The sequence below is a fragment of the Panthera uncia genome, chromosome B1 (assembly GCF_023721935.1).
Source record: "Panthera uncia isolate 11264 chromosome B1, Puncia_PCG_1.0, whole genome shotgun sequence".
NCBI classification, from domain to species: domain Eukaryota; kingdom Metazoa; phylum Chordata; class Mammalia; order Carnivora; family Felidae; genus Panthera; species Panthera uncia.
In genome coordinates this window covers 54,144,052-54,168,341 of record NC_064811.1, presented here as the reverse complement: position 1 = coordinate 54,168,341, position 24,290 = coordinate 54,144,052, and the positions used below count along the sequence as shown (strand labels likewise).

At 36.3% G+C, this 24,290-nt stretch overlaps 1 protein-coding gene across 1 annotated transcript in view; it reads left to right on the top strand.

Moving 5' to 3' along the window:
- TMPRSS11D (transmembrane serine protease 11D) overlaps positions 1-16,064 on the top strand; it is a 55,435-nt gene extending 39,371 nt beyond the window's left edge. The window contains exons 6-10 of the mRNA XM_049630019.1: positions 5,345-5,369; positions 5,542-5,719; positions 11,164-11,427; positions 12,551-12,689; positions 15,726-16,064. Coding sequence (XP_049485976.1) covers positions 5,345-5,369; positions 5,542-5,719; positions 11,164-11,427; positions 12,551-12,689; positions 15,726-15,887 — 768 coding nt within the window. The 3' untranslated portion in view covers positions 15,888-16,064. The remainder of the gene's footprint in view (positions 1-5,344; positions 5,370-5,541; positions 5,720-11,163; positions 11,428-12,550; positions 12,690-15,725) is intronic.
- The last annotated feature ends 8,226 nt before the right edge of the window (positions 16,065-24,290 follow it).

Here is a 24,290-nt window from a genome sequence, read left to right as displayed (position 1 = left end):
ATTATACCACTCTTCCTTATTCACCATAACCTGGACACACTTTCATTTCCTCCACCTGCCAAACTCTTCTCCTCCTGACTCAGGGCCTTTGTATATACATTGTTTCAATTTCTTATAATACTCTCTAGTTCATCCCTTTACATCCATCAGGTCTCATCTGGGTCACTGGTTTCTAATGTAAGCCTTTTCTAACTTCTTTTTTTTTTTTTAATTTTTTTTTCAACGTTTTTTATTTATTTTTGGGACAGAGAGAGACAGAGCATGAACGGGGGAGGGGCAGAGAGAGAGGGAGACACAGAATCAGAAACAGGCTCCAGGCTCCGAGCCATCAGCCCAGAGCCTGACGCGGGGCTCGAACTCACGGACCGCGAGATCGTGACCCGGCTGAAGTCGGACGCTTAACCGACTGCGCCACCCAGGCGCCCCAAGCCTTTTCTAACTTCTATTACTCAATTATTTACCTGTGTCATGGACTCCATTTTCCTTCATAACATTTATCACAATCAAAACTACAAAATTATTTGTGTGATATTTCTGTTGATTGTCTTCATCCTACTCTGTAAGTTTCCTAAAAGGCAAGAACAAGTCTTTCTTGTTCATCCCAGTGTGCTTCTACTACCATCTACTACATAATAGATGCTCCATTAATATTTCTTGCAGGACTAAAAAAAAAGACTTGATATGTACATAGAATTTAAGGACACTCCTCCAACTCTGTCATGCACTATTAATAAACCATGATTCCCTTAATATAAGCTCAGGATTAAAGGATTTTGGTAGTCCCCACATTGGACTGGTATTCAATTACTATATGCCTGTTATAGCTGTACTAAATGTTACGATATTGAAATGCTTTCCTATCTATCGGTAAACCACCACTGTACCAAGCCCACAAAGATGTCTCCCCAGCCTCTTCAAATCCTCCCATCCCTACCCCCAGACTCTCAGTTCATCCCCCTGCAATTGAAGAGTTAATGCTTAGGGACTTCCAAGACACTGCTCTAGCTCCATGGTTTATTACATCCTTCTGACTGGCTGGCTGATGCTCATCCATTACAATTTGTTTAATCCCCACAACAACCATAGACTCTACTTTTATTGTTCCCACTCAGAAACGATGGACAATTGCCCAGAGTCCTGCAATCTTCATGTAGGGGAGGCAGGATTTGAACTCAAGTCTCTCTCATTCAAAGAATAAAAAGGAGTGGTCAGTTCTTTTTATTCCTGGCATCCAAAAGGATATGTGGACTCCCCTGACACAAAGCAGATATGATACCCAAACCCTGTGAAAGTTCTGGCAGGAAATAAGTTTGCAAAAATTGATTTTAGAAAGCATGAAAACTTGCCTAAGAAGTTTACATATCTTTTATAGGAAAAAAGAAACTGGTTTCTCATTAGAAGCTTTCAAGCAAGGAAGGATATGATCGGACATAGATTTTTAGGGGGGAAAAAAACAGCCTGGTAAAGTAGAGGCAGACACGTTTTAAAGTGCAAAGGTGGAGGCATCAAACGCAGACTGAAGGTTGTTATAATAGTACAGATGTTAAATGATGAAAGCATGAACTAAAGTAGTAGCCAAAGGGATGGGGAGGATAGGCCTGATTCAAAGGATAGTTAGAGGCTAGAAGATATAAAATCTGAAAGCAAATAAAATGTGAAAATGACAGGAAGGGAGGGAACTGGAGACTGATTCAGAATTCTAGCCACTGGTAGAAGTGGAATCATTTCCTAAAGGAGGAAATATAACAAAAGTAGCAAATCTGGGGTAAAATTTGGTGACCTTGAGTTTGAGAGGGCTGTAGCATGTGCAGACCTTAAACTAGAATAGACAGACCTTCACTATCTACTATCAACATAGTTTTCTGTCTGAGCCCTCCTCCCATTTTCCCACGTCACACTTTCACTCCTAGCTCTACTGACTTCATTGTTCCACAAACATCATACATCTCCATGCACTTGTGCCCACTACACCTTCCACCTGGAATACACTTTCACTGCTTGTCTACCTAGAAAATTCCTTTCAGGTCTTCAGAACACAGCTCGTATGTTTTTCTCACCATGATAACTTGGTGAATATCTCAAGTAGCATGACCACCCTCTCCTTTCTCCTCTCTACTTCATACTTAAATTTATTTGAATGATTTTTTTAATAATTTCTAAACTGTAAGTCATGTGAGGGCAGACCTCCTGTATTTTTCTCACTGTTACACCTGCAGTACTAAGAATTGTATCAGTTGAGTAATACAGATGTATCAATATATACCTACATATATATTCAGGTAAATGAAAACTTAACTTCTCTTATACGACTTATCACATCATATCTCAACAACTTGCTTATGTTTCTCTTTTCCCAACTAAACTGAGTGAATTGAAAGCAGGAATATCTTTTAAATATCTTTTAAATATCTTTTAAGTATCTTTTAGTGTTTGATGAGAAAAAAGCACAAACTTAAGTATAGATAACAATAAATTGGGGGAAGACTGTAAACACACATTTCTAGGACTTATGACTCAGAGATTCTTTCAGCAGATCCGAGATGAAGCCTAGAAATCTGTATGTATCTTATCAGGCCCTAAGTGATTCTGATGGTGGTTGTCTGAAGACTACATTTAAGAAATTAAGACTACATGTAATAATATACAGTCCTTATTGTATTCATCTTACTCTCACTTTTTTTTTTAACACCAGCAATTACTGACCAGGATACAGTGCATATGTTCACTCAAGGTAAGTTTCAAAATTACCTTATAAAAATGGTTTCCAAAATATAAATAGTAAACATTCAAGTATTTGCACTCTTTGTCAAGGTAGTTTCTATTTAGGTGTTATCTTTATTCTTACTTCACTCCTGTGGTCTGAGATAAGACATTGCTGATTCCAACGGCCAGTGGAGTGATGTGTAAGTTTTCCCCTCCTTTTAGAGGAAGGTGCTGGCAGCAATGGCATTCTGTGTCAAGTCTGGCCTCAGGAAAAGTTTTTTTTGCAGCTTTGGGAAGCTTTTCCTGCCCCAGTTCTATGGTGGCACTCCCTTAGACTTATAAATTATGTTTAGTGACACCATTTATATGGCTTCTCCTAATCACCAGAATAGCTTGCTTTGTTGTGGATTTAGGTTAATCGAATAGTAAAAAAAAAAAAAAAATTATAAAAAGTGATGTTAGTTTTAGGTCTCAAATCTTAAGGAAAAGTCACTACTTTCCAATGTCATTCTGTATACTCTCAGGCTAGGATAGCAGAAATATAATCCCTAGAAAACAGCTGTTTACTTCTCTGGCTGATGAAATATAGTTAGAAATTAGTTCAATGTACCTCAATAGCTGGCCTATCTCAGATACTTAAGTGATGTTACAAGGTAATGGTACCTTTTTCAACTTCATTTTATATTTAATTCATGCTTATTTTTAATGAAAATGTGCTTAAGTAATTTACTAGGGAATTTGGTTGAAGGATGCAGCAGAGGAACTTATGTTCTATGTATATTCTTTTTTTTTTTTAAGTGTATTTATTTACTTTGTGAAAGACGGGGACAGGGGAGAGAGACAATTCCAAGCAGGCTCCATACTGCCAGGGCCCAGGTGGACACAGGGCTCAATCTCAGAACCGTGAGAGCATGACCTCAGCAGAAATCTAGCTGACTGAGCCAACCAGGTGCCCCGTTCTTTGTATATTCTTAATGAAAGTCTGGAGGTCTGTAAGAAAAAAAAAATGCCTTTGGATGGATGTTCTATTGAAGTAGTGTCACTATTTTAGAGCAATAGAAGTTGTTGCTGATGATTTACTTCTTATTTCTTAGTAATAGACTAAACAAAAGGAAATAAATCATGGGAATGAGGATGAAGAGGGCTTGAATGATCATTTCAGCTTTGGCCATTGGAGTGTTCATGGGCTTTCTCCTTTAAGGCACTTAAATAAACCTCATCTAGATGCTTAGAAACCCTCAGTTACCCTCAAGAATATTCTGTGAAATATGCCCTTGAAAAATGGCACATTTGGTAATACAGAGTCAGTTACAGAGGTAGAGTGGAACTTCCACGATGAGCTGGATTACCACTATGGAGATTTCTTGATGAAAGCAGTTTTCCTCCAACTTCAATGTGGACATGAATCACTCATAAGAATGTAGCTTCTAATAAGTTCTGAGGATCTAACATGCAGCATGGTGACTACAGTTAATAATACGGTATTGTATGCTTGGAAGTTGCTAAGTAGATCTTAAGCACTCTCATCACACACACAAGAAGAGTTAACTATGTAATGTGATGGAGGTGTTGGTTATCTTGATCTTGGTAATCAACAATGTATATGGATATCAACTCATCACACTGTACACTTTAAATATATACAATTATATTTGTCAATTACTCCACAAATTTGGGGAGAGGGGGAATGCAGCTTCTGATTTTTTTTTCCTGGTGTGGGTCTTAGAGTCAAGTTTTTTCAGCTTTGAGGTATAATTGACAAAATTGTAAGATATTTAAAGTATACAACATTATGATTTGTTATACATATGCATTATGAAAAGATTCTCCCATCTAGTTAACATATTCATCACCTCACATATTTATTCCCACCCTTTTTTTGGTGAGAACATTTAAGTTCTACACTCCTAGCAAATTTCAATTATACAATAATGTTATCAACTATAATCATTATGTTTTGCACTAGATCCTCAGCAGAACTTATTCATCTTATAGCTGAAAGTTTGTCCCTTTTTACCACATTCTCCACATTTCCCCCATCCTCCAAGCCCCTGGAAACTACTTTCTATTCTTTCTTTCTAGGAGTTTGACTTTTTTTTTTTTTTTTTTTAAGATTCCACATATAAATGGTATCAGGCCGTTTTTGTCTGGATTTGTTTTTGTCTGGATTATTTTACTTAGCATGATACCCTCCAGGTTCATCCATATTCTTGCAAACAACAGGATTTCCTTCCTTTTCAAGGCTGAATAATATCCCTGTATGCATGTATGTATATACAAATATATATGTATACATCCCTTTGTGTGTGTATACACACACACACACACACACACACACACACACACACATTCTCTTGACCTATTCATTCATTGATAGACCCATAGGTTATTCTACACAGTGCCAACATGTCAACATCTTTAATAAACTTCCAGGGTATACCCATACTGCAGGTCCACAGATCATACTTTGGAGTAGCAAAGCTATATGGAAATTTCCTAGTGAACTTGTGGCCTGAGCTGGTATATCCAGCACTAACCTATCTTAACCCCCTTTGATGAGGAATTTCAGAGAACTCTAAAGTTGCTCTAGAATTTGAAGTCTCTATGTCAATTAAGTTCAGAAATATTCTCTAAAATTCAGTCTATAGGCAATAGTAGTCACAAAGGTACTGTAAAAAAAACAACACATTAATCTTGCTTTTGGAAAGGCTAGCCTGTTCTAAGGACAAATACACAAAAGACAGAAAAGCTGTAAAAAGATGGAGAGACTCGAACAGCATCTCCCAAATGTAAATGAATCATAATCTTCCCAGCACATTAATGCCTTTTTCTTATTAGGATGTGGGGCCCGTACAGACCTAATAACTCTGTCTGCGGAGAGGATCCTAGGAGGCACTAAGGCTGAGGAAGGAGACTGGCCATGGCAAGTCAGTCTACAGACGAATAATGTTCACCACTGCGGAGGCATCCTGATCAGTAGCATGTGGATCTTGACAGCAGCTCACTGCTTCAGAAGGTAAGGCTATAGCTTATCTACCCACCTGGGAACAACTAGGAGAGACAGATACAGGACTCCACCCTGGACTGAACATGATTGGATTATGCTAGAAATAATTGCATGTGGAAAAAAATTAATGAGTCTTTTCTGCATATTCGTGATAGCAAAAACATTTTTTTTTCCTCCTTCAGCTGGCTAATTTAAAACTATTTTTCTCTTTCAGGTAATAGTGTGCCATCATGGTAAAGAACAATGATCTATATGTAAGAGTGTTTAATTTAAATCCTAGCTATGAAAACTTGAGAAATTTACTGAACCTTTATAAGCCTTTTTTTTTCCCTAAATTAGGAAGATACTATTATCTGTGTCTTAGCCTTATTGATAGGATTAGATACACTAATGCAAACATGTTAAGTGTTAGCAAAATTAATTGCTGTAGGAAATTTGCACATTACATCATATAAGCTGATCAGCAGGCTCATGGCTGATCTGAGACTGCCTTATGCCATTAACTAATTCTTTCAAAACAATTATTGAGTATCTATTATGAGCACAGTATTATCACAGAAGGTAATTAAACTGCCTATACTTTAAGTGAGCCTACATTCTAGTGTTGGAGATAGACATACACAAAAATAATGATCAATAACAGTGAGTAGCATAAATAAAATGAATTTAAACAACTTCTAGAAAATTCTTCACTGATGTGACTAAAGGATAGTGCTAACATGAGGGTAATAAACTGCCAGTGGATAGTAGGATGCATAAACTTACTCATGATAAAACTTTAGACCTAGATGACTCAAATCTGTGAGGTTCAGACACACCTTATTATTGGAGCATCCTAGACCCTAACAGTTGCTGGGAATTAATCTCAAAACATTCACTAAGTGAAGACATCTAAACTCAAATGTGCCTCTGACCATATCTACTCTTTTCTCAGACTCACTCAATATCCATAGTCTAAAATCCAATTTACTACACACCCATAGCCCTCCTATTGAAACAATCCAAATTTCTTTCTCAAAGCATGAACCTTGAGCTCCAGCCAAACTGCATTATTCTCTTCCCCTGGATTCTGCCTACTTTTTCAGGTTTAAGAGCATTGTGCGCTAGTCTTGTTAAACTTTACTCCCTCTTAATTTAATAGTTTTGTAACAGGCACTATATTATGCAGCAGTACCCTCAAATCTGCAAAGGACTTCTTAGAAATAGTGAAGATTTTTCAGAATTCCAATACGAAGAAATGGAGGAAGGGATATTAACATTTTAGGGAGAAGAAGAAGATTGAGAAAATGCTCTTAAACCTGAAAAATAGTAAGAGAATAATGCAATCTGGCTGGAGCTAAAGGTTCAATCTTTATTTCCACTTGAAAGGCCAAAGAAGAACTATGGAACTAATTGATTTTAATCACTTCTGAGTGTGGGAACCAGAAATGCAAATGCTTGGATTTAGTATAACGAAGGATATAATACATAAACAGTCTGCATTCTAAGCCCTATGCAGACCCAACTACCAAAAGCTAAGTAAAGGATATCACTATAATGAAAGTCACCATTATAAATATCATCAATGTTTACCAAAGTAATTCATGATTTTAACTTTTTAAATTTATTTATTTGGAGAGACAAAGAGTGAGCAGGGAAGGGGCAGAGAGATGGGGAGATAAAGAATCCCAAGCAGGCTCTGCGCTGTCAGCACAAATCCCACAGACGGCGAGATCACGACCTGAGCTGAGATCAAGAGCCAGACACTTAACTGACTGAGCCACTGAGGCACCCCATAATTCATGATTTTAAATGCTTGGAACATCTTTGAATTATGCCTCCCCAATCCTTCTACTCACTACTAAATTGATCCAGGAAAGCTAACAAACTATGTGAACCTTATATTGGCACACTTCCAGTAGGCCTGATTGTCACTGAGAACCCATCAACGAGGATTTCTGGGGACACGGCCAGCCTTACATCAAGATATATAGATGTGATAAGGCCCTCCAAGAGTCCAAGAGAAGATTTTTGAGTTATCACTTCCCCTATGAAGTCTTCCCTGATGCTTTCTTCTTCCCCCATGGTACTCTCACAGAAATCTGCTCAATTATCTTTAGCAGTAGTCCCTGTGATTTATGATACTTAATTGTCTCATGTGGAGCTGCTCATCAACAGAGACCATAGTTATTTATATATTTTTAAGATTTTAAATTCCAGAAAGTTAGCATACAGTGTAATACTAGTTTCAGGTGTACAATATAGTGATTCAACACTTTCATACAACACCTGGTGCTTTTTAATCCTCATCATCTATTTAACCCATCCCCCCACCCACTTCCTCTCTGGTAACTATCAGTTTGTTCTCTATAGTTAAGCCTCTGTTTCTTAGATTGTTTCTTTTTCTCTCCTTTTTCCCCTTTGTTTGGTTGTTTTGCTTCTTAAATTCCACATATAAGTGAAATCATATAGTGTTTGTCTTTCTCTGACTGATTTATTTCACTTAGCAGAATACTCTCTAGCTCTATTCACATCATTGCAAAGGGCAAGATTTCATTCTTTTCATGGCTAATATTCCAGTGTGTGTGTGTGTGTGTGTGTGTGTGTACCACCTCTTCTTTATCCATTCATCAGTTGATGGACACTTCGGCTTTTTCCACAATTTGGATATTGTAGATAATGCTGCTGTAAACATTAGGGTGCATGTATCCCTTTGAATTAGTATTTTTGTACTCTTTGGGTAAATACCTGGTAGTGTGATTGCTAGATCATAGGATAGTCCTATTTTTTAAAAATTTTTTAATGTTTATTTTTGAGAGGAGAGAGACAAAGTATGAGAAGGGGAGGAGCAGAGAGAGAGGGAGACACAGAATCTGATGCAAGCTCCAGGCTCTGAGCTGTCAGTACAGAATTTGCAACAGGGCTTGAACTCATGAACCTTGAGATCATGACATGAACCGAAGTAGGATGCTTAACCAACTGAGCCATCCAGGTGCCCCAGGGTAATCCTACTCTTTAACTTTTTGAGGAAACCAGAGTAGCTGCACTAATTTGTATTCCCACCAACAATGCAAGAGGGTTCCCCTTTCTTCATATCCTCACCAACACCTGTTTCTTGTGTTGTTGATTTTAGCCATTCTGACAGGTGTGAGGTGGTATCTTATAGTTTTGATTTGTATTTCCCTGATGATCAGTGATGTTGAGCATCTTTTCACGTGTCTGCTGAATGTATGTCTTCTTCGGAAAAATGTTCACGTCTTCTCCTCATTTTTTAATTGGATTATTTGTTTTTTGGGTGTTGAGATTTATTAGTTCTTTATATGTTTTGGCTAATAAACCTTCTACACTTTATCAAATATATCATTTGCAGATATCTTCTCCCATTCTGAAGGTTGCCTTTTAGCTTTGTTGATTGTTTCCTTCACTGTGCAGAAGTAATCCCAATAGTTTATTTTTGCTTTTGTTTCCCTTGCCTCAGGAAACATGTCTAGAAAGAAGTTGCTATGGCTGATATCAAAGAAGTTACCACCTGAGTTCTCTTCTAGGATTTTTATGGTTTCAGGTGTCACATTTAAGTCTTTCATCCATTTTGAATTTACTTTTGGCTATAGTGTAAGAAAGTGGTCTAGGTTCATTCTTCTGCATGTTGCTGTCCAGTTTTTCCAACAGCAACTGTTGAAGAGATAGTCTTTTTTCCCATTGGACATTCTTTCCTGCTTTGTGGAAGATTAGTTGGCCATACATTTGTGGGCCCATTTCTGGGTTCTCTATTCTGTTCCATTTATCTAGGTGTCTGTTTTTGTGCCAGTACCATACTGTCTTGATGAATACAGCTTTGTAATACAGCTTGAAATCCAGAATTGTGATGCCTCCAGTTTTGTTTTTCATTTTCAACATAACTTTGGCTATTCTGGGTCTTTTCTGGTTCCATACAAATTTTAGAATTGCTTGTTCTAGCTCTGTGAAGCATGCTGGTATTATTTCAATAGGGATTGCATTGAATATGTAGGTCGCTTTGGGTAATATAGACATTTTAATAATATTTGTTCTTCTAATCCATGAGCATGGAATTTTTCTCCATTTCTCTGTGTCTTCTTCAATTTCTTTCATAAGCTTTCCATAGTTTTCAGTGTACAGATTCTTTACCTCTTTGGTTAGGTTTATTCCTAGGTATCTTATTGGTTTTGGTGCAATTGTAAATGGGATTGATTCCTAATTTCTCTTTTTTCCTGTTTCATTACTGGTGTATAGAAATGCAACATATTTCTGTATGTTGATTTTGTATCCTGGGACTTTATTGAATTTGTTTATTAATTCCAGCAGTTTTTTTGTGGAGTCTTTAAGGTTTTCTACATATAGTATCATGTCAGCTGCAAATAATGAAAGTTATACTTCCTCCTTGCCAAACTGGATACTTTTTACGTCTTTTCGTTGCCTGATTCCTACAGCATAGTTATTTATTTATATTTTTATTCCCAGAGACTCATACTGTTTCTTATACAAAGTAAACATGTAGTAATGACTTGTTCAACTATAACTAATGAAAATAATAGTTATTTCCACTGAGTGCTTACCTTGTATGCCAAACATTGTTTCAATACTTACAACTGAGTGAGGGCATATAATCAGTCACATTTTGTGCAAAAATAAACTGAGAATTAAAGATATGAAGTAAGTTGCCCTAAATAACACAGTTAATATATGGCATAGCCAAGATTTAAGTCTATTTTTTTTTATTTAACGTTTATTTATTTTTGAGACAGAGAGAGACAGAGCATGAATGGGGGAGGGTCAGAGAGAGGGAGACACAGAATCTGAAACAGGCTCCAGGCTCTGAGCTGTCAGCACAGAGCCTGACGCGGGGCTCGAACTCACAGACCGCGAGATCATGACCTGAGCCAAAGTCGGCCACTTAACCGACTGAGCCACCCAGGCACCCCTAATTCTGATTCCAAAATCATGCTCTTATTCGTTTGCTGGAAGAAAGAAAAGGAAGGGAGGGAAAGAAGAGAACAATACCTTTAAAATTTTCTCCGTACAGAGACTGATCAAAAGAAGTTCAATATGAAAAATTCATGTATTCGGTGGTTGTAAACTACTTTTTTCTTTAGAATTTTTAACTAGCATTCACTCTTACATAAGCTATTGTACATTATAAGATTATTTCCTGGACATATAATTTTTATTTCTGTATCACCTATATCTAAACTCCACAAAACTCTTAAATTGTTGTTGTGTGGATACATTTTATTTTTATTCAAGCTTAGGAGCAACACTGAGTTAATCAACTCTTCAATTCACAGACCCTTTAGACAAATTATCATTCATTTACTAACTATGTAATCCAGAAAATATATACCAAAGAGATACTGATCAAATAGTTGCTAGCCAGGAAAGGGATGGCAAACGCAAAATTCAAATATTTGAAATGCTCATAAATTCACAATTCAAAACACATTCTCGTATTTTTTTAGCTACCCTAATCCTCGTCAGTGGACTGTCACTTTCGGTGTTTCAACAACATTTCCTAAACAGAGAAGAGGAGTAAGGACTATTTTAATCCATAGCAATTATAACCCTGCAACTCATGAAAATGATATTGCAGCTATACAACTTGACAGAGGCATCACCTTTACCAAAGATATCCATAGGGTGTGTCTCCCGGAGGCTACCCAGAATATTCCACCTGGGTCTACTGCTTATGTAACAGGATGGGGATCTCAAGAATATGGCGGTAAGTGTCTCAGGAAAAATCAAATAACAACAACAACAACAACAACAACAACAAAATCTCCTGGGACTTGCTGTTATGTAATTAGGGAACACCTGAAGGACATGTTCTGTGGAAGGAACGATCCCATATTCTGATGAGTCCAACCTCTAGTTATTACTACATATCCTCAGCAAAGCAAAGCAGTGTCCCTAGAAATCACGGGGGATTCTCAAACACAGTAATAGGGAAACGTAAAATAAAAGTGGTGAAGAAACATGAGTTCTTCAATGAACAAGGGACTCTATAGGTCTCAAATGTCTCTCATATAAAGAAAATTTTTAATTTTGAAAAGAAGATTTTGATAGGTATTCTCTAAGGGTTTTAACACCCTCTAAGGTGTTAACAATCATTAAGGTGTTCTGAGATGAAATGAATTCTACCTCTAGAGCAAGAAACTCTACATACATAAGCATTGCTCACTCTTTGTTTACTGAATGAATAATGAGGGCAATGTAAAAGAACAAATAGGGCCATGGTGAAGAGAATATCAACCAGGGCGTGGAAGGACATAGCATTAACAATTTCCACATGCTTCAGCTCATGCTGTAGATTGTATCTCCAAGAAATAATATGAAGACTTAATTGTCCTAGAAAATACCTCATTGTGTTTTCACCACTGAAAGTAATTTGGTGTAATAGATAAAATGTGTGCCAATCATAAAAATGGCAGTGCCATTCTGAAGGAACATCAATACAAGTAAAATAAATTATTTCTTTAGCCTTGAAACCAGACTGGTTTCTCTTTCATTGGTAAATTAAAGTTTACTCAATATGTAATTTTCCAATTCAAAGTCAGTCAGTGAATAACTTAAATGCTACTAGTCAGTATTAAAATAGCAGATATGTTTTGCTCTTAAGGTCCAAGGGGCGCTGCATCACAAAGTAAGGCAAAAAAATAAAATTGATCTGTGTAGAGGGTTTATTCTTCTCTACTATGGGCATCTTTGCTGAAAAGAAACTCCCAATATATCTTCAATAGCCTGCTTTGCTAAATAAGATAGTGTTTTGGAGTACAGTTATTCCTTCCCATATTGGACATAGAATCATTAATTTACCCATTCCATTTCTGCTTTATACTTCACAGGTAGCACAGTTTCAGATCTACAGCAAGCACGGGTCAGAATAATAAGTAATGATGCATGTAATGCACCAACTAGTTATAATGGAGCTGTTTTGTCGGGAATGCTATGTGCTGGACTACCTCAAGGTGGAGTGGATGCATGCCGAGTAAGTTCAAAATAATGTTATCATGTCATCATCCAAGTTCATAAGCACTTACTGGCATGTGATACTGTGATAAGCATAGAGGTAACATAATTAGAATACACAGCCCTGATCCTCCAAAAAATTGTTATATAGATTTTACAGTTAAAATTCTCTTATGAAATTGATCCAATGTTAATTTTAAGAACTTTCTTTGTGATTTTTAATCTAAATAACACCTGAATATCAGCACCCTGAAGATAAAAAATGTACACAAAAAGCTTAGTTATTTCAGTCACAACAGTTTCTATAATTGTAAAACAGCACAAATGAGGGAGGGGGGAACTATTTAGATCGGTCCTGTCTTTTTTAACCAAACATAAAAATGAAAATAACTATGAAATTCTTACTTTAAAATAATTACAATAGGATTTTAATGCTAACGTTTTTAATTAAATTATCTAAGCAATTAATGTGGTTATATCCTTTAATAGATTTTGATCCTATGTCTGAAATCCAACCTCATATAGTAACAGGAATAACTACTTAGTATCCAAAATTACATTTCTGGAATTAAGAAAAATTAATCTTTTCTTGGGGAATCTGCTGCTGTTTTGGGGGTGGGGGGAAATTGTATGCAGAAAAATCAAGTTTATTCTTTCCTCAAACAATGCTGACAGTTTTTTATTTCAATTTTTTTATTTCACTTTTTTATTTCAACTTAAATTCTAATTAACATATATGGTAAAATTGGTTTCAGGTGTAGAATTAAGTGACTTATCACTTACAGACAACACCCAGTGCTTATCACAAGTGCCCTCCTTAGTGCCCTCCTTAGTACCTATCACCCATCTAGCACATCCCCCACCCACCTCCCTCCATCAAACCTCAGTTTGTTCTCTATCTTTAAGAGTCTCTTATGATTTTCAAACATTACTGACTTTTAAATTTTAGTTCTCACATTCTTGAAAAAAATGGGTAAGAAGTAGCTCTTCCACAGTTTTTTTCACATTTTGGGCATTTTCCCCTAAATGAAACATTTTTATTGACCACAAGTTGTGTATAAATGGAGAGGAACTGTTTATCAGTTTTCAAGAAACCATTAATTACCCATTAGCCTTTTGTTCCCTTTAAGTGGAGATGTCTTTGTGATAGGAAACACTTCTTGTTCCACTTCCTATTTTTTTATTGCTAGTTCTGTAACAACAAATTCTCAAACTTCATAGTTTTCAAAAAAAATTCACCAAATAAGTAACACACATCTACATTGACAATTCAGCATTAATTAGAACCGACTTAGGGAAACACATGAAATATAAAAGGGCATTACTCAAAATGCCCCTTTCCTTCTGCATACACAATTTCCACTCTTCCCCTCAAGCCCGGATCAAGTCATCATGAAATTCCCCCTATGTGTTCCACTCTGGACCTCACTAATTTTCAGCTGAAATACTACAATACATAGAGTTTGTGCATCAGAAAGAACTAGCACTTTACAAAGGAGATTATGAGATCATACTTGTTTCAGTTCATTTATTCATAGAAATTGTATGTTTTCTGTGCACCGGATACAGTGCTTAGCACAACTATGTGTTCCCTGCACTCATCAAGGCTATAGTCTAGAAGAGGGAACACAAGTTAAAATGCCTGCACAACCAGGCAGTGAAGCTGTCCAGATACAGGATAAATTACATGTCCCTCTTAGTTTAACATCTGCTTGTCCACTCTTAGATATTATGCAGAGAAATTCCTTACTAGAAAGAATAGCAGCAGAAGCACAACGATGAAAAAGAACTGGGTAGCTGGAGCATGAACACATAACCTGAAGGAGGCAGGTGCCAATCAGCTGCATGCAGTGCTTGCCATGCGATTGGTGATTCACACACTGACCCTTCTCCCCATCTAAACCAGTAATTAGAAGAGCTAGCTACAAAGAGCAGTCAAATGAATAGCAAACCATTCTAAAAGCACACTTGATAATAGTTGGCTTTTATTAGTAGTACAGACTGTATGCCAGGCTATACTGGAAGTGTTACATGTATAAAACTCATTTAAACATATAGAAACATTACTCATAGATGAGGAAACTGAGATCAGAAAAGCTATTAAATAGTATACTGAAGGTCATATGGCTGAGAAGTGGAGAATTCTTCTTACCCAGTCTATCTAACTCCAGAACCCACAGACTCAATCTATCATGCAGCATGTAAAATGGACTAAATTTGTCTCCCCAGGTAGATTATTGCATGTACAAATATTTGTTGGTTGGGTTATTATAATTGGCCAGTATTTCATAAGGAGTGTTTTACTCATTGCCTTATAAATTTCTTTGTGATTATTCACCAAAGAATACTTTTTGATGATATATTATTATGCATCAGACACCATGCAGGTACTATGAATAGGAAGATAAATGAAACTTCATCCATTCAACAAATATTTGCTTAGCATCTCCTGTGAGTTAGAAGCTTAGGATATAGCAGGGTCCAGAATAAGTATGCCTTCCCTGGCAGACCTTACAGAATAACCAGAAAAACAGACACTGAACAAGTATCCTAAATGCTGTGAGTTTTGCAGCAATGTGTGGCTGTCACAAGGGGAATTGGTGCAAGGGAATAAGTTCAAACAGGCATACAATGTGTTTGCATAAAATAATATAGAAGTGGTGAAAGAGATACACACAAGATGTGGAACACAGGAAGTAAAAAACTAACCCAACCCAAAGCTAGAAGCGGTGGCGGTGGGAAAGAACAGCCCTGGGAAGGCTTCCTGGAGGAGGTAAAGTCTGGGATGGGAAGCTGTCCACCAGGTGACTGAGGACAGTCTGGGAAACATGCACCTCATCTTCTCACACCTGAGGAAGGAACAGTGTGTGTTCTTAAAGGATTTTGGTAATTTTCACATGAAATTGGTACACTATTTCAACTTGCTGTAACATTTCACAAGAAATGTCAGATTATTTTTATTGTCATACTGGGTGTGACTTCTACTGACAGAAATAAACTCCTTAATACTTCAGGGTGGTCTCACACTTAAATTCAATCATTGTGTTTCTTTCAGGGTGACTCTGGTGGCCCACTAGTTCAAGAGGACTCACGGCGGCTTTGGTTCCTTGTGGGGATAGTAAGCTGGGGGGATCAATGTGGTCTGCCAGATAAGCCAGGAGTATATACGCGAGTGACAGCCTACCGTGCTTGGATAACCGAAAAAACTGGGGTCTAGAGCAATAAAGGCATCTCTGTGGCAAAGTCTGTATGCAGGTGTATGTCTAAAATTCCAAAACCTTGCCTTTCAGCTGCAAAAGAACCCGAAGTTGCCCTATTTTAACCTCCTGTCACATAAATATTGTTTCGCAAACACAATTTGTTCTTTATTACTACAGATTTTGTTTTCTCAAGAAAGCTATATGAATGTTGCATAGTATTGTGGCTGTGTGCCAGGGGAAAGGTGTAAACTAGTTACAGAGGTAACAATTTTATTACAGTTGTGATAAGAGCTCATAGTGAGAAAAACATACCCTGAGAGAAGATATTAGAGGAATCTGGACAAGTCTGCAGCATTGGAGGAGTCTTCCCTGAAAAGTCTCACTGAAGCTGATAATGGTAGAATAATAGTCAAGGCAGCAAGAATAGCATGAGGAAATAAAAATCCTATTTATTTGAAATTTCTGGTTACTCAATAGGCGGTGTAAGTCCTAAAATTAAATATGTGAAGTCGTACAGCAATCTTAATTACCCTATAAGAACACACTCCCAAAGAAACTGAGGAATTTCAGGTATTTAAGATCAAAGCTAAAATAGTCACTGCTCAACTGAGACCCAAAGATTTATAATTTTTATGATGAATTTTATTAAAAATATCTTGGGGCACCTCGGTGGCTCAGTCAGTTAAGTGCCTGACTCTTGGTTTCAGCTCAGGTTATGATCTCCACACTTCGTTGAGATCAAGCCCTGCATCAGGCTCTAAGTTGACAACATGGAGACTGCTTGGGATTCTATTTTTCTCCACCCCTCCCCACTCTCTTTCTCAAAATAAATAAATAAACTTTAAAAATATCTCTCATCTATGTGAAAGAGAGAATTTACTTCCTCTGTAAACTGATGAAATACACCTGTGCAACCTTCTTAAGTAACTTCCAACTATACAGTGCTTTTGAACAACTAAGTAGGAATAATCTTAAGAACTAAAGATCACCCCAGTGGTGGTCATTTTTGAGAATATAAGGACCCTCAATAGCTAAATCCAAGTAATGAATTTAAAGTCCATGTGAAGTTATTTTGCAAAGAGAAGGGTTAAACAGTTTAATTTCAATAAAACTGTCTTGGGGTGCCTGGGTGGCTCAGTTGGTTGAGCGTCCGACTTTGGCTCAGGTCATGATCTCATGGTCTGTGGGTTCTAGCCCCGCGTCAGGCTCTGTGCTGAGGCTCAGAGCCTGTGCCCAGAGCCTGGAGCCTGCTTCAGAGTCTGTGTCTCCCTCTCTCTCTGAGCCTCCCCCGTTCATGCTCTGTCTCTCTCTGTCTCAAAAATAAACAAACATTAAAAAAAAATTAAAAAAAATAAAACTGTCTTAGAAAAGAAATGTCTCTGTCCTTTTTTTCTCCCTTTCTCTTCCTTACACACACATTACCAATGAACGTAAATAAAATCCATTAAAATTTAATGGCACAGTAATTTATGTAGTTTGAATCATGAATGTAACTGAATTTTTATGGGATCCTGATATTAATTAAAGCTTGGTTACGCATGACCATCTATGTGTCAGGGCTTCCTCCTTCTAAAAGCTAACTCACAACACCTGGGCATCAGAACTACAACATGCATTGTGATAAAAACTTCTTGTATTTCCTCATGTAAATTGTGAAGAGACCTACAGTGGAGTCATTTACTTTTAAGGAAAAGAAGTTGAAAATTTAACTAACTTGGTGAAATGTACAAATTATTGATACATGTCATTTCAAATAAACTCTTTTAAAACTATTTCCCTGCCTAAGAATTTATGGAAGTTATGATTTATGAATGGCAATCCAAACCATTTATTTAATTGGTTCTCCAACAAGAGAATTGCCAAGCCAACTCTAAAGGCTTGGTACTTTCTGCTGCCTTATAATCAAGCTCTATAACTGAGGCAAGCGTCCAGCCTGACACTCCCTGGCTTCACCTGGTGAGGACAATGTTAAATTGGTAATTTAGTGTAAGCCTAAAGGGGAGCATGTTTTTGTGTATAGGTGTGTTGGTGTGTACATGTTTGTGTGTGTGTGTGTGTGTGTGTGTGTGTACATGCCCCCACATATTCATAAACATTTTTATTTATTCCTATGTATTGAAAGCTATATAAAGTACTTATTTAGCAGAAAACAGAACAAATTCCATTTATTGAAAATAAAATATTATTTAGCAAATATGTTTATTTATAAGAGAAGGAATATCTGAGGACCTTCTTTATTTATTTTTAACGTACTAATGGGTTCCATGTTACTGACAGCTAAGTAACTCCATGAAAGCAATTTTAATATTTATGGGAGGTCCTAGAAGATTCAGGGGAAATATTTTATAATATCAAAAGGAGTCTTCCAGAGTACCACTTTGCCATGAATAATAATTACTCTCGTTTAAATGGGAATGGAACAAAGAACTTCTTAGATTATTTATCTAAATCTGTCATAGATTCTAATTTACACAATTCAATTTCTATTTTCCAGTTTGCTAAACATTAAATGGTTCAAACAGATCCAAAATAGTTGTTTTCTTTCCATTTTTCATATGTCTATGTAATCCAGATCTCAAAACACAGCCCTTTTCATTTCTAATCAATCAGTTTGATTAATCTCCTATGGGGAAAACAGATCTTTTCCCTGCATATTTCAAGTGATTCATTTCTATAAGCATCAGTTGTCTTTTTAAGGACAGGTCCCTTGTCAAGGGAGATACTTAAGCAAAATCTGGATGATCACCTGCAGAAATGTTTTAAAGGATTTCTGCAAAAGGTCAGGCTTAAAAATAGATTATTTCCATGGTCCCCTCCAGGCTAAGACTCTACTCACAATTAGGAAATAGTTTCGGGGAAGCATAAGATCTCTGAGAGAGAGAGGAATTTCAGAGTATTGGGACATTGTTTAAGCTGGTGCACCACGATAAAACATACATCATCTAGAGTAAATAAATCAAACTGATCAAAATTCAAATAAAGTAGAAATCCATTTTGGAGGGGGAAAAAAAAGCAACTGAATGAAACTAAGGAATTCAAAAAGCAAACAACTCTCAGGGCGTTTTCCAGGGTGGCCTCTACCTTTAACCTCCAATCATACAAATTAGACTGAAAGTACTAATGCAATAAAAATCAGGGAATACATTAATAAAAGGGTTTTTCCCTACAAAATTCATCCATCTAACCAGTCATTCATTGTTTTACCCATCATTTGTTTATCAATAGCTTTTGAGCACTTATAATGTGCCAAGCTTTATTCTGATCTAGTCAAGACAACTTCTAGGAAAGAACAAGCCAGGCAGAGAAACAAGCAAGTATAACTTGCCCTGAGATGACAAGTTTGTGAGTTCGAGGAACAGTAAGAAGTCAATGTGGTTGGAGTAAAACTACTGAAGAAAAACATGTGTTAGAGGAGGTTGAAGAAATAGGTACATGGGCCAAAGAAGTTTTGATTTTATTCTAAATTTGAGGGCAAGATTTTGGAGGAGAATCACAACACCTGAGTTTCAGAACAACTACATTCACTGTGATGAAATCTTATACTTCCTCATGTAAATTGTGAAGTGACCTACGCTGAAGTCATTTACTTCATGGAAAAGAAGTGCAAATTTAACCAACTTGGTGAAATATATACACAAATTGTTGGTATACCTTATTACAAATAAACTCCTTTAAAATCATTTCCCTGCCTGAGTATTTATGAACATTATGATTTATAAAAAAAAAAAAAATCTAAAACAATTGATGTAATTGCTTCTCCAAAAAGAGGACTGCCAAGTAGACTCTAAAGGCTTTGCACTTTCTGCTGCCTTATATGATCAATTTTCTGTTTCCTAAAGATTAATATGACTACTCTAAGAGAAACAACTACAATACAAAAGTAGAAGGGAGAGGAGTCAGAAGACTATTGCAGGAACCCGGGGAAATGATGGGACTGACTTGGATTGAGGAGCTAATAGTGAAGATGGTGAAAAATACTTGAATTCAGGAAATATTTGCAGAAAAAAAACAGCAGAAATTTCCGATAGACTAGATTTAGGGGCTGAGGGTAAGGGAGAAATCAAGGTTGACTCAAATTTTGAGCCTGAACAACTGAAAGGAAAATTTGGGAAGGGGATCCAGTTTGAGGATGGGGAATCAAGAGTTTCTTTCTGAATCTGTTACATTTGAAATGTACAAGCAATCAGGTCAGGAAAACAACTGTAAATTCATATCTGTCGCTCAGAGAAGGGATTGAACTGCAAATACGAATTTGATGGCATTTACACTTTTAGGCAAGTAGAAGCAAAAGCCATTTTGCGTGACTAAAAGAGAGAATGCGAAATACATCTTTTAGAAAATAAGGAAATGTCTGATGACCTCTATAAATATCCTGATGTCCTAAGATGAAAAAAGTTATTTTAGTATCGCACAAAAAAAGACTTAAAGAAAAAGTGTTCAATTTGATTTTATTAAAATTAAGAATTTTTTATTATTCAAAAGACCCTATTAAAGAATAAAAAGGGGAAATGACAGAATGAGGGAAGATACTTACAATACACGTAACTAAACTGGTTAATACCTAAAATGCATAGGGAATTGTTACAAATCAATAAGGAAAATATAGGTAACTTGGTAAAAAAAAAAATGGACAAAAGATTAGAACAGGTACATCAGAAAAAAGAAATCTGAATGGCCAATAAATACAATAAAAGGGGCTCAACCTCATTAGAAATAAAGAAAATAAAAAATAAAAGCATTATACCACAACTACACACCAACAGACAAAAATTGAAAGTCTGATAATATCAAGAACTGGCAAGGATGGAGTGGAGTAAATTGCTTTAATAAACTTGGGGAACTAGCAATTCCACTCCAAAGTGAATACACTAGAAATGGGCCCACATGAGCAGGAATATACAAAGCAGCATTACTCATAACAGCCAAAATAGTGACAACAAAACGACCATCAACAGTAGACTGGATAAGTAAATTCTGTTATATTCACACAAGGGATTGTCACAGACTCTGGGTCTAGAGTTCTCTCTTGTCTAGCAAGAAAGCAGGACCCAAGATTAAAATGTCAGAGATGGCTAATGTCCAGGAGAAGACAAGAGCCCCAATTAAGGGTCCTTGCTCCATTTTTATTAGGATCAGAAGGCTTACAAACATGGTGATGGACGTGCACAAAGAGACAGTGAAACTGTGAACATTAACTCATGGACGTGAAGGAAAGGGGGTTTTGAAGATATGCCAGGTTAGGGGGTTTGGGTTTAATACAAAAGAAAATCCTGGTGCTGGGCAGTTGGGTGGTAAGCTTGTTCACAGCAGACACGAGGCACCACCTCTGTTTACCTAAACTGCTGGGGGCAAGAAAGACAGAACCTGTTCCATCAGGGTCAATAAGGCACCTTTCTTTTGCTAATTAGCTCCTCTTTGGGCAACTCTGCCCTGCAGCAGTCTAGAGCCCTATTTATTTGTTTACCTAATTTGGTCCTTCCCTCCTATGAAAGCAGCTTTCTGCTACAGTACTATATTGGGGGACGTTTCCTCCCTGAATACCTAATCTTTACTTCATATACCTTTGTTCTATATTGGGGCCTTTGCCCTACCCTCTCTATACCTATTTACTTAATCTTGTTTACCCAAACTTGGGTGTAAGCATCCTATGGCTTTCTAATTCTTTATGCCTTGTTAACCCATCAGTGCAGGCTCAGGGAATTCCTAAGCTTATTCCCCACAATGGATGATCATACAGCCACAAATATGAATAAACTAGAGCCACATTTAACAAAGTTGAACCTTAAAAACACAAAGTTAAACAAAAGAAACCAGCTGTTAAAAAATACATACTACTCCATTGATAGGTTTTTAAACTATATTGTTTAAGAATTTATTTTACTCATGAAAAACTATTTTCAAAAAAGCAAGACATCTATTACCAAAAAATATAAAACAATATTTACCTTTAGGGGACAGGGTAGAACTGTACCTAAGAAAAGAAAGGCAGAGAGCTGCTGGCTGGTTAGCATACCTATATGGATATTTGCTTTATGGTAAGTCATTAAGTTGTACATTTATGTTTTATGTGCTTTCCTGTATGTATATTATTTTTTTCATCTCTGATAAAGAACAGTTATCAGCATCCTCAGGCATAGTGAGGGAAAACAAAAATTCTCAGGTCATTCAGAAAAGAGCGCTTGAAGGAAATATATAAAACTGTTTAAAAAGTATATATCATTGTAGATAGCAGAAAAAGCATTTTCCTATTGATGATCCACATTAATATTTTGATATTGCTTTCATTTGAATTTTTATAGATCTAGCAGGATTGTCTATCAATGTTAACATTGTTAAGAAACATTTCTAGTGTGCATGGTACTATTTCTTATGCAATTAGGAATTTTCCTAATATATAAATTTGGGGATAAAATTTAAAAAAATATATAATCTCATTTTTTAATAATAAAAGCTCAAATGATTCAGAGATTGTTAAATAATTGCATTTGCAATAATAAAAAAGTAAAACTGTTTTAAGTTAAAAAAGCCTGTATTTTTTCTATGTGTTTGTAAATAGAATATTTGTAATAGTCCTTAGAAAAGTACTTTAAGTGATTCATTGACCCCAAGTTTTTTTTGTTGGTAATTTTCTACCTTACCATTTTTAGTCTTCTCTAAAAAAAGCTTACAAAATCAGAAAGAGCATTTTATAGCCTTTATCATTTTCAGGGCTTTCATAGAAAAAGTCTTGAAATAAGCATCCTTTAATATTCTAACCATTTCCATTTTAATGGTTATTTCAATTTATTTTCCTGCTTTTGTTCTACTAGTCAAGGAAAATGGTCAGGGTTTCCCATCAATCTTTACTTGATTTGCAACAGGGAAAGAAACTATCAAATATAGTAGCTGAGTCTGACTTTAAGACACTAATATATGCTCAGAAGAGATAAATTCAGTAAGTCCCCTGGATATAGCTATATATTTAGATGTTTGTACTCATGGCAGGGAAAATCGCCTAAACCTGTTTCATCTAACTTTCTAAACTATCATAAACTTATAATTTTTAACAGTAGTTTTCATTGCAGGAATCCAAACTAAAGAGAAGCTTTATTGTGGTAGAGTCTTATATATACATTTTTATTTATTTATTTTTTTTAATTTTTTTTTTAACGTTTATTTATTTTTGAGACAGAGACAGAGCATGAACAGGGGAGGGTCAGAGAGAGGGAGACACAGAATCTGAAACAGGCTCCAGGCTCTGAGCTGTCAGCACAGAGCCCGACGCGGGGCTTGAACTCACGGACCGCGAGACCATGACCTGAGCCGAAGTCAGCCGCTCACCCAACTGAGCCACCCAGGTGCCCCTTATATATATATTTTTAGATGACAACAATATAAGATAAATTTGATAAACAGCTGTGATACTATTAGTCTAACTATTATGGTCCAACGTTGGATATTAGACATTATCAGACATTTTTGCATATTGTTATTTTTAGAAAAAGATAAGGAAATAAATTCAACCCATAAGATGATCTGATGGTCACATTAAGTTGAAGAAGCAGGGGTTCAAACTCCAGATAAAATGTCAGAAGTCAATTGAAGTGACCAAGCCCACACAGTAGGAAAAGGCAGAGGCTGCTCAACTGCTGGTTCTGTGACTCAGACCAATGCTCTCCATCTGTGTGCACCACCTCTCACCATCCACTTACACTATTCTTCCACTCACATTGGTCTACTAAACGACCATGGTAGGTCATAGGCAGTGTTTCCATTTCCTTATCTGTAAGGCTTCAACAATAATTTTCCCTACTTCATAGCGTTTTACTTCGGGTAAAGTGAGCATTTTAATAAATTGTATGAAACAAACCATATAAAACTTATTAAGAAAAAAAGATTTAAAAATAGAGTTAAAAATAACTCTGAGCCAAAAAGAAATTTTTAAGTGGGAATTTTTGCTCTAAAGTTATACAATCAAGTAATACATTGCACCACCAGGTATATATTTTAAAAAACTATTTTTTATTAATCCTTGATTTTAATTTTAAGCAAGACCTCTTTTTCTAAAGATCTAATCACACTCAAAAAAGAAATGTCCTTCTTTAGCAGGAAGCGCAAAATCCTTTTATTTTTGCAGTTTCTAATCCTATTAGGTGAAAGATTTCAGTTCCCTCCAGTATGGTTGGGTAATTAAATAAAGGCTATCTCTTTTTGAGCAGAATGCACTGAGCTCCTTTTCAGAATTCATGCCAGACAAAACCAGGAAAAATTAAAGTGTGAAAGCTTCAAAGTTCACACTCTGCTGTTACCAACCATTTACATTTTCTCATTAAGTGAAATTAACGTCAAATCTCCCCTTTTACACACACAGATCAGGCAAAGTGCTTTCCTTAAGTTAGTGTGGAAGAAAATAAGTTCTCATAAAAATACCTTCTGGATCG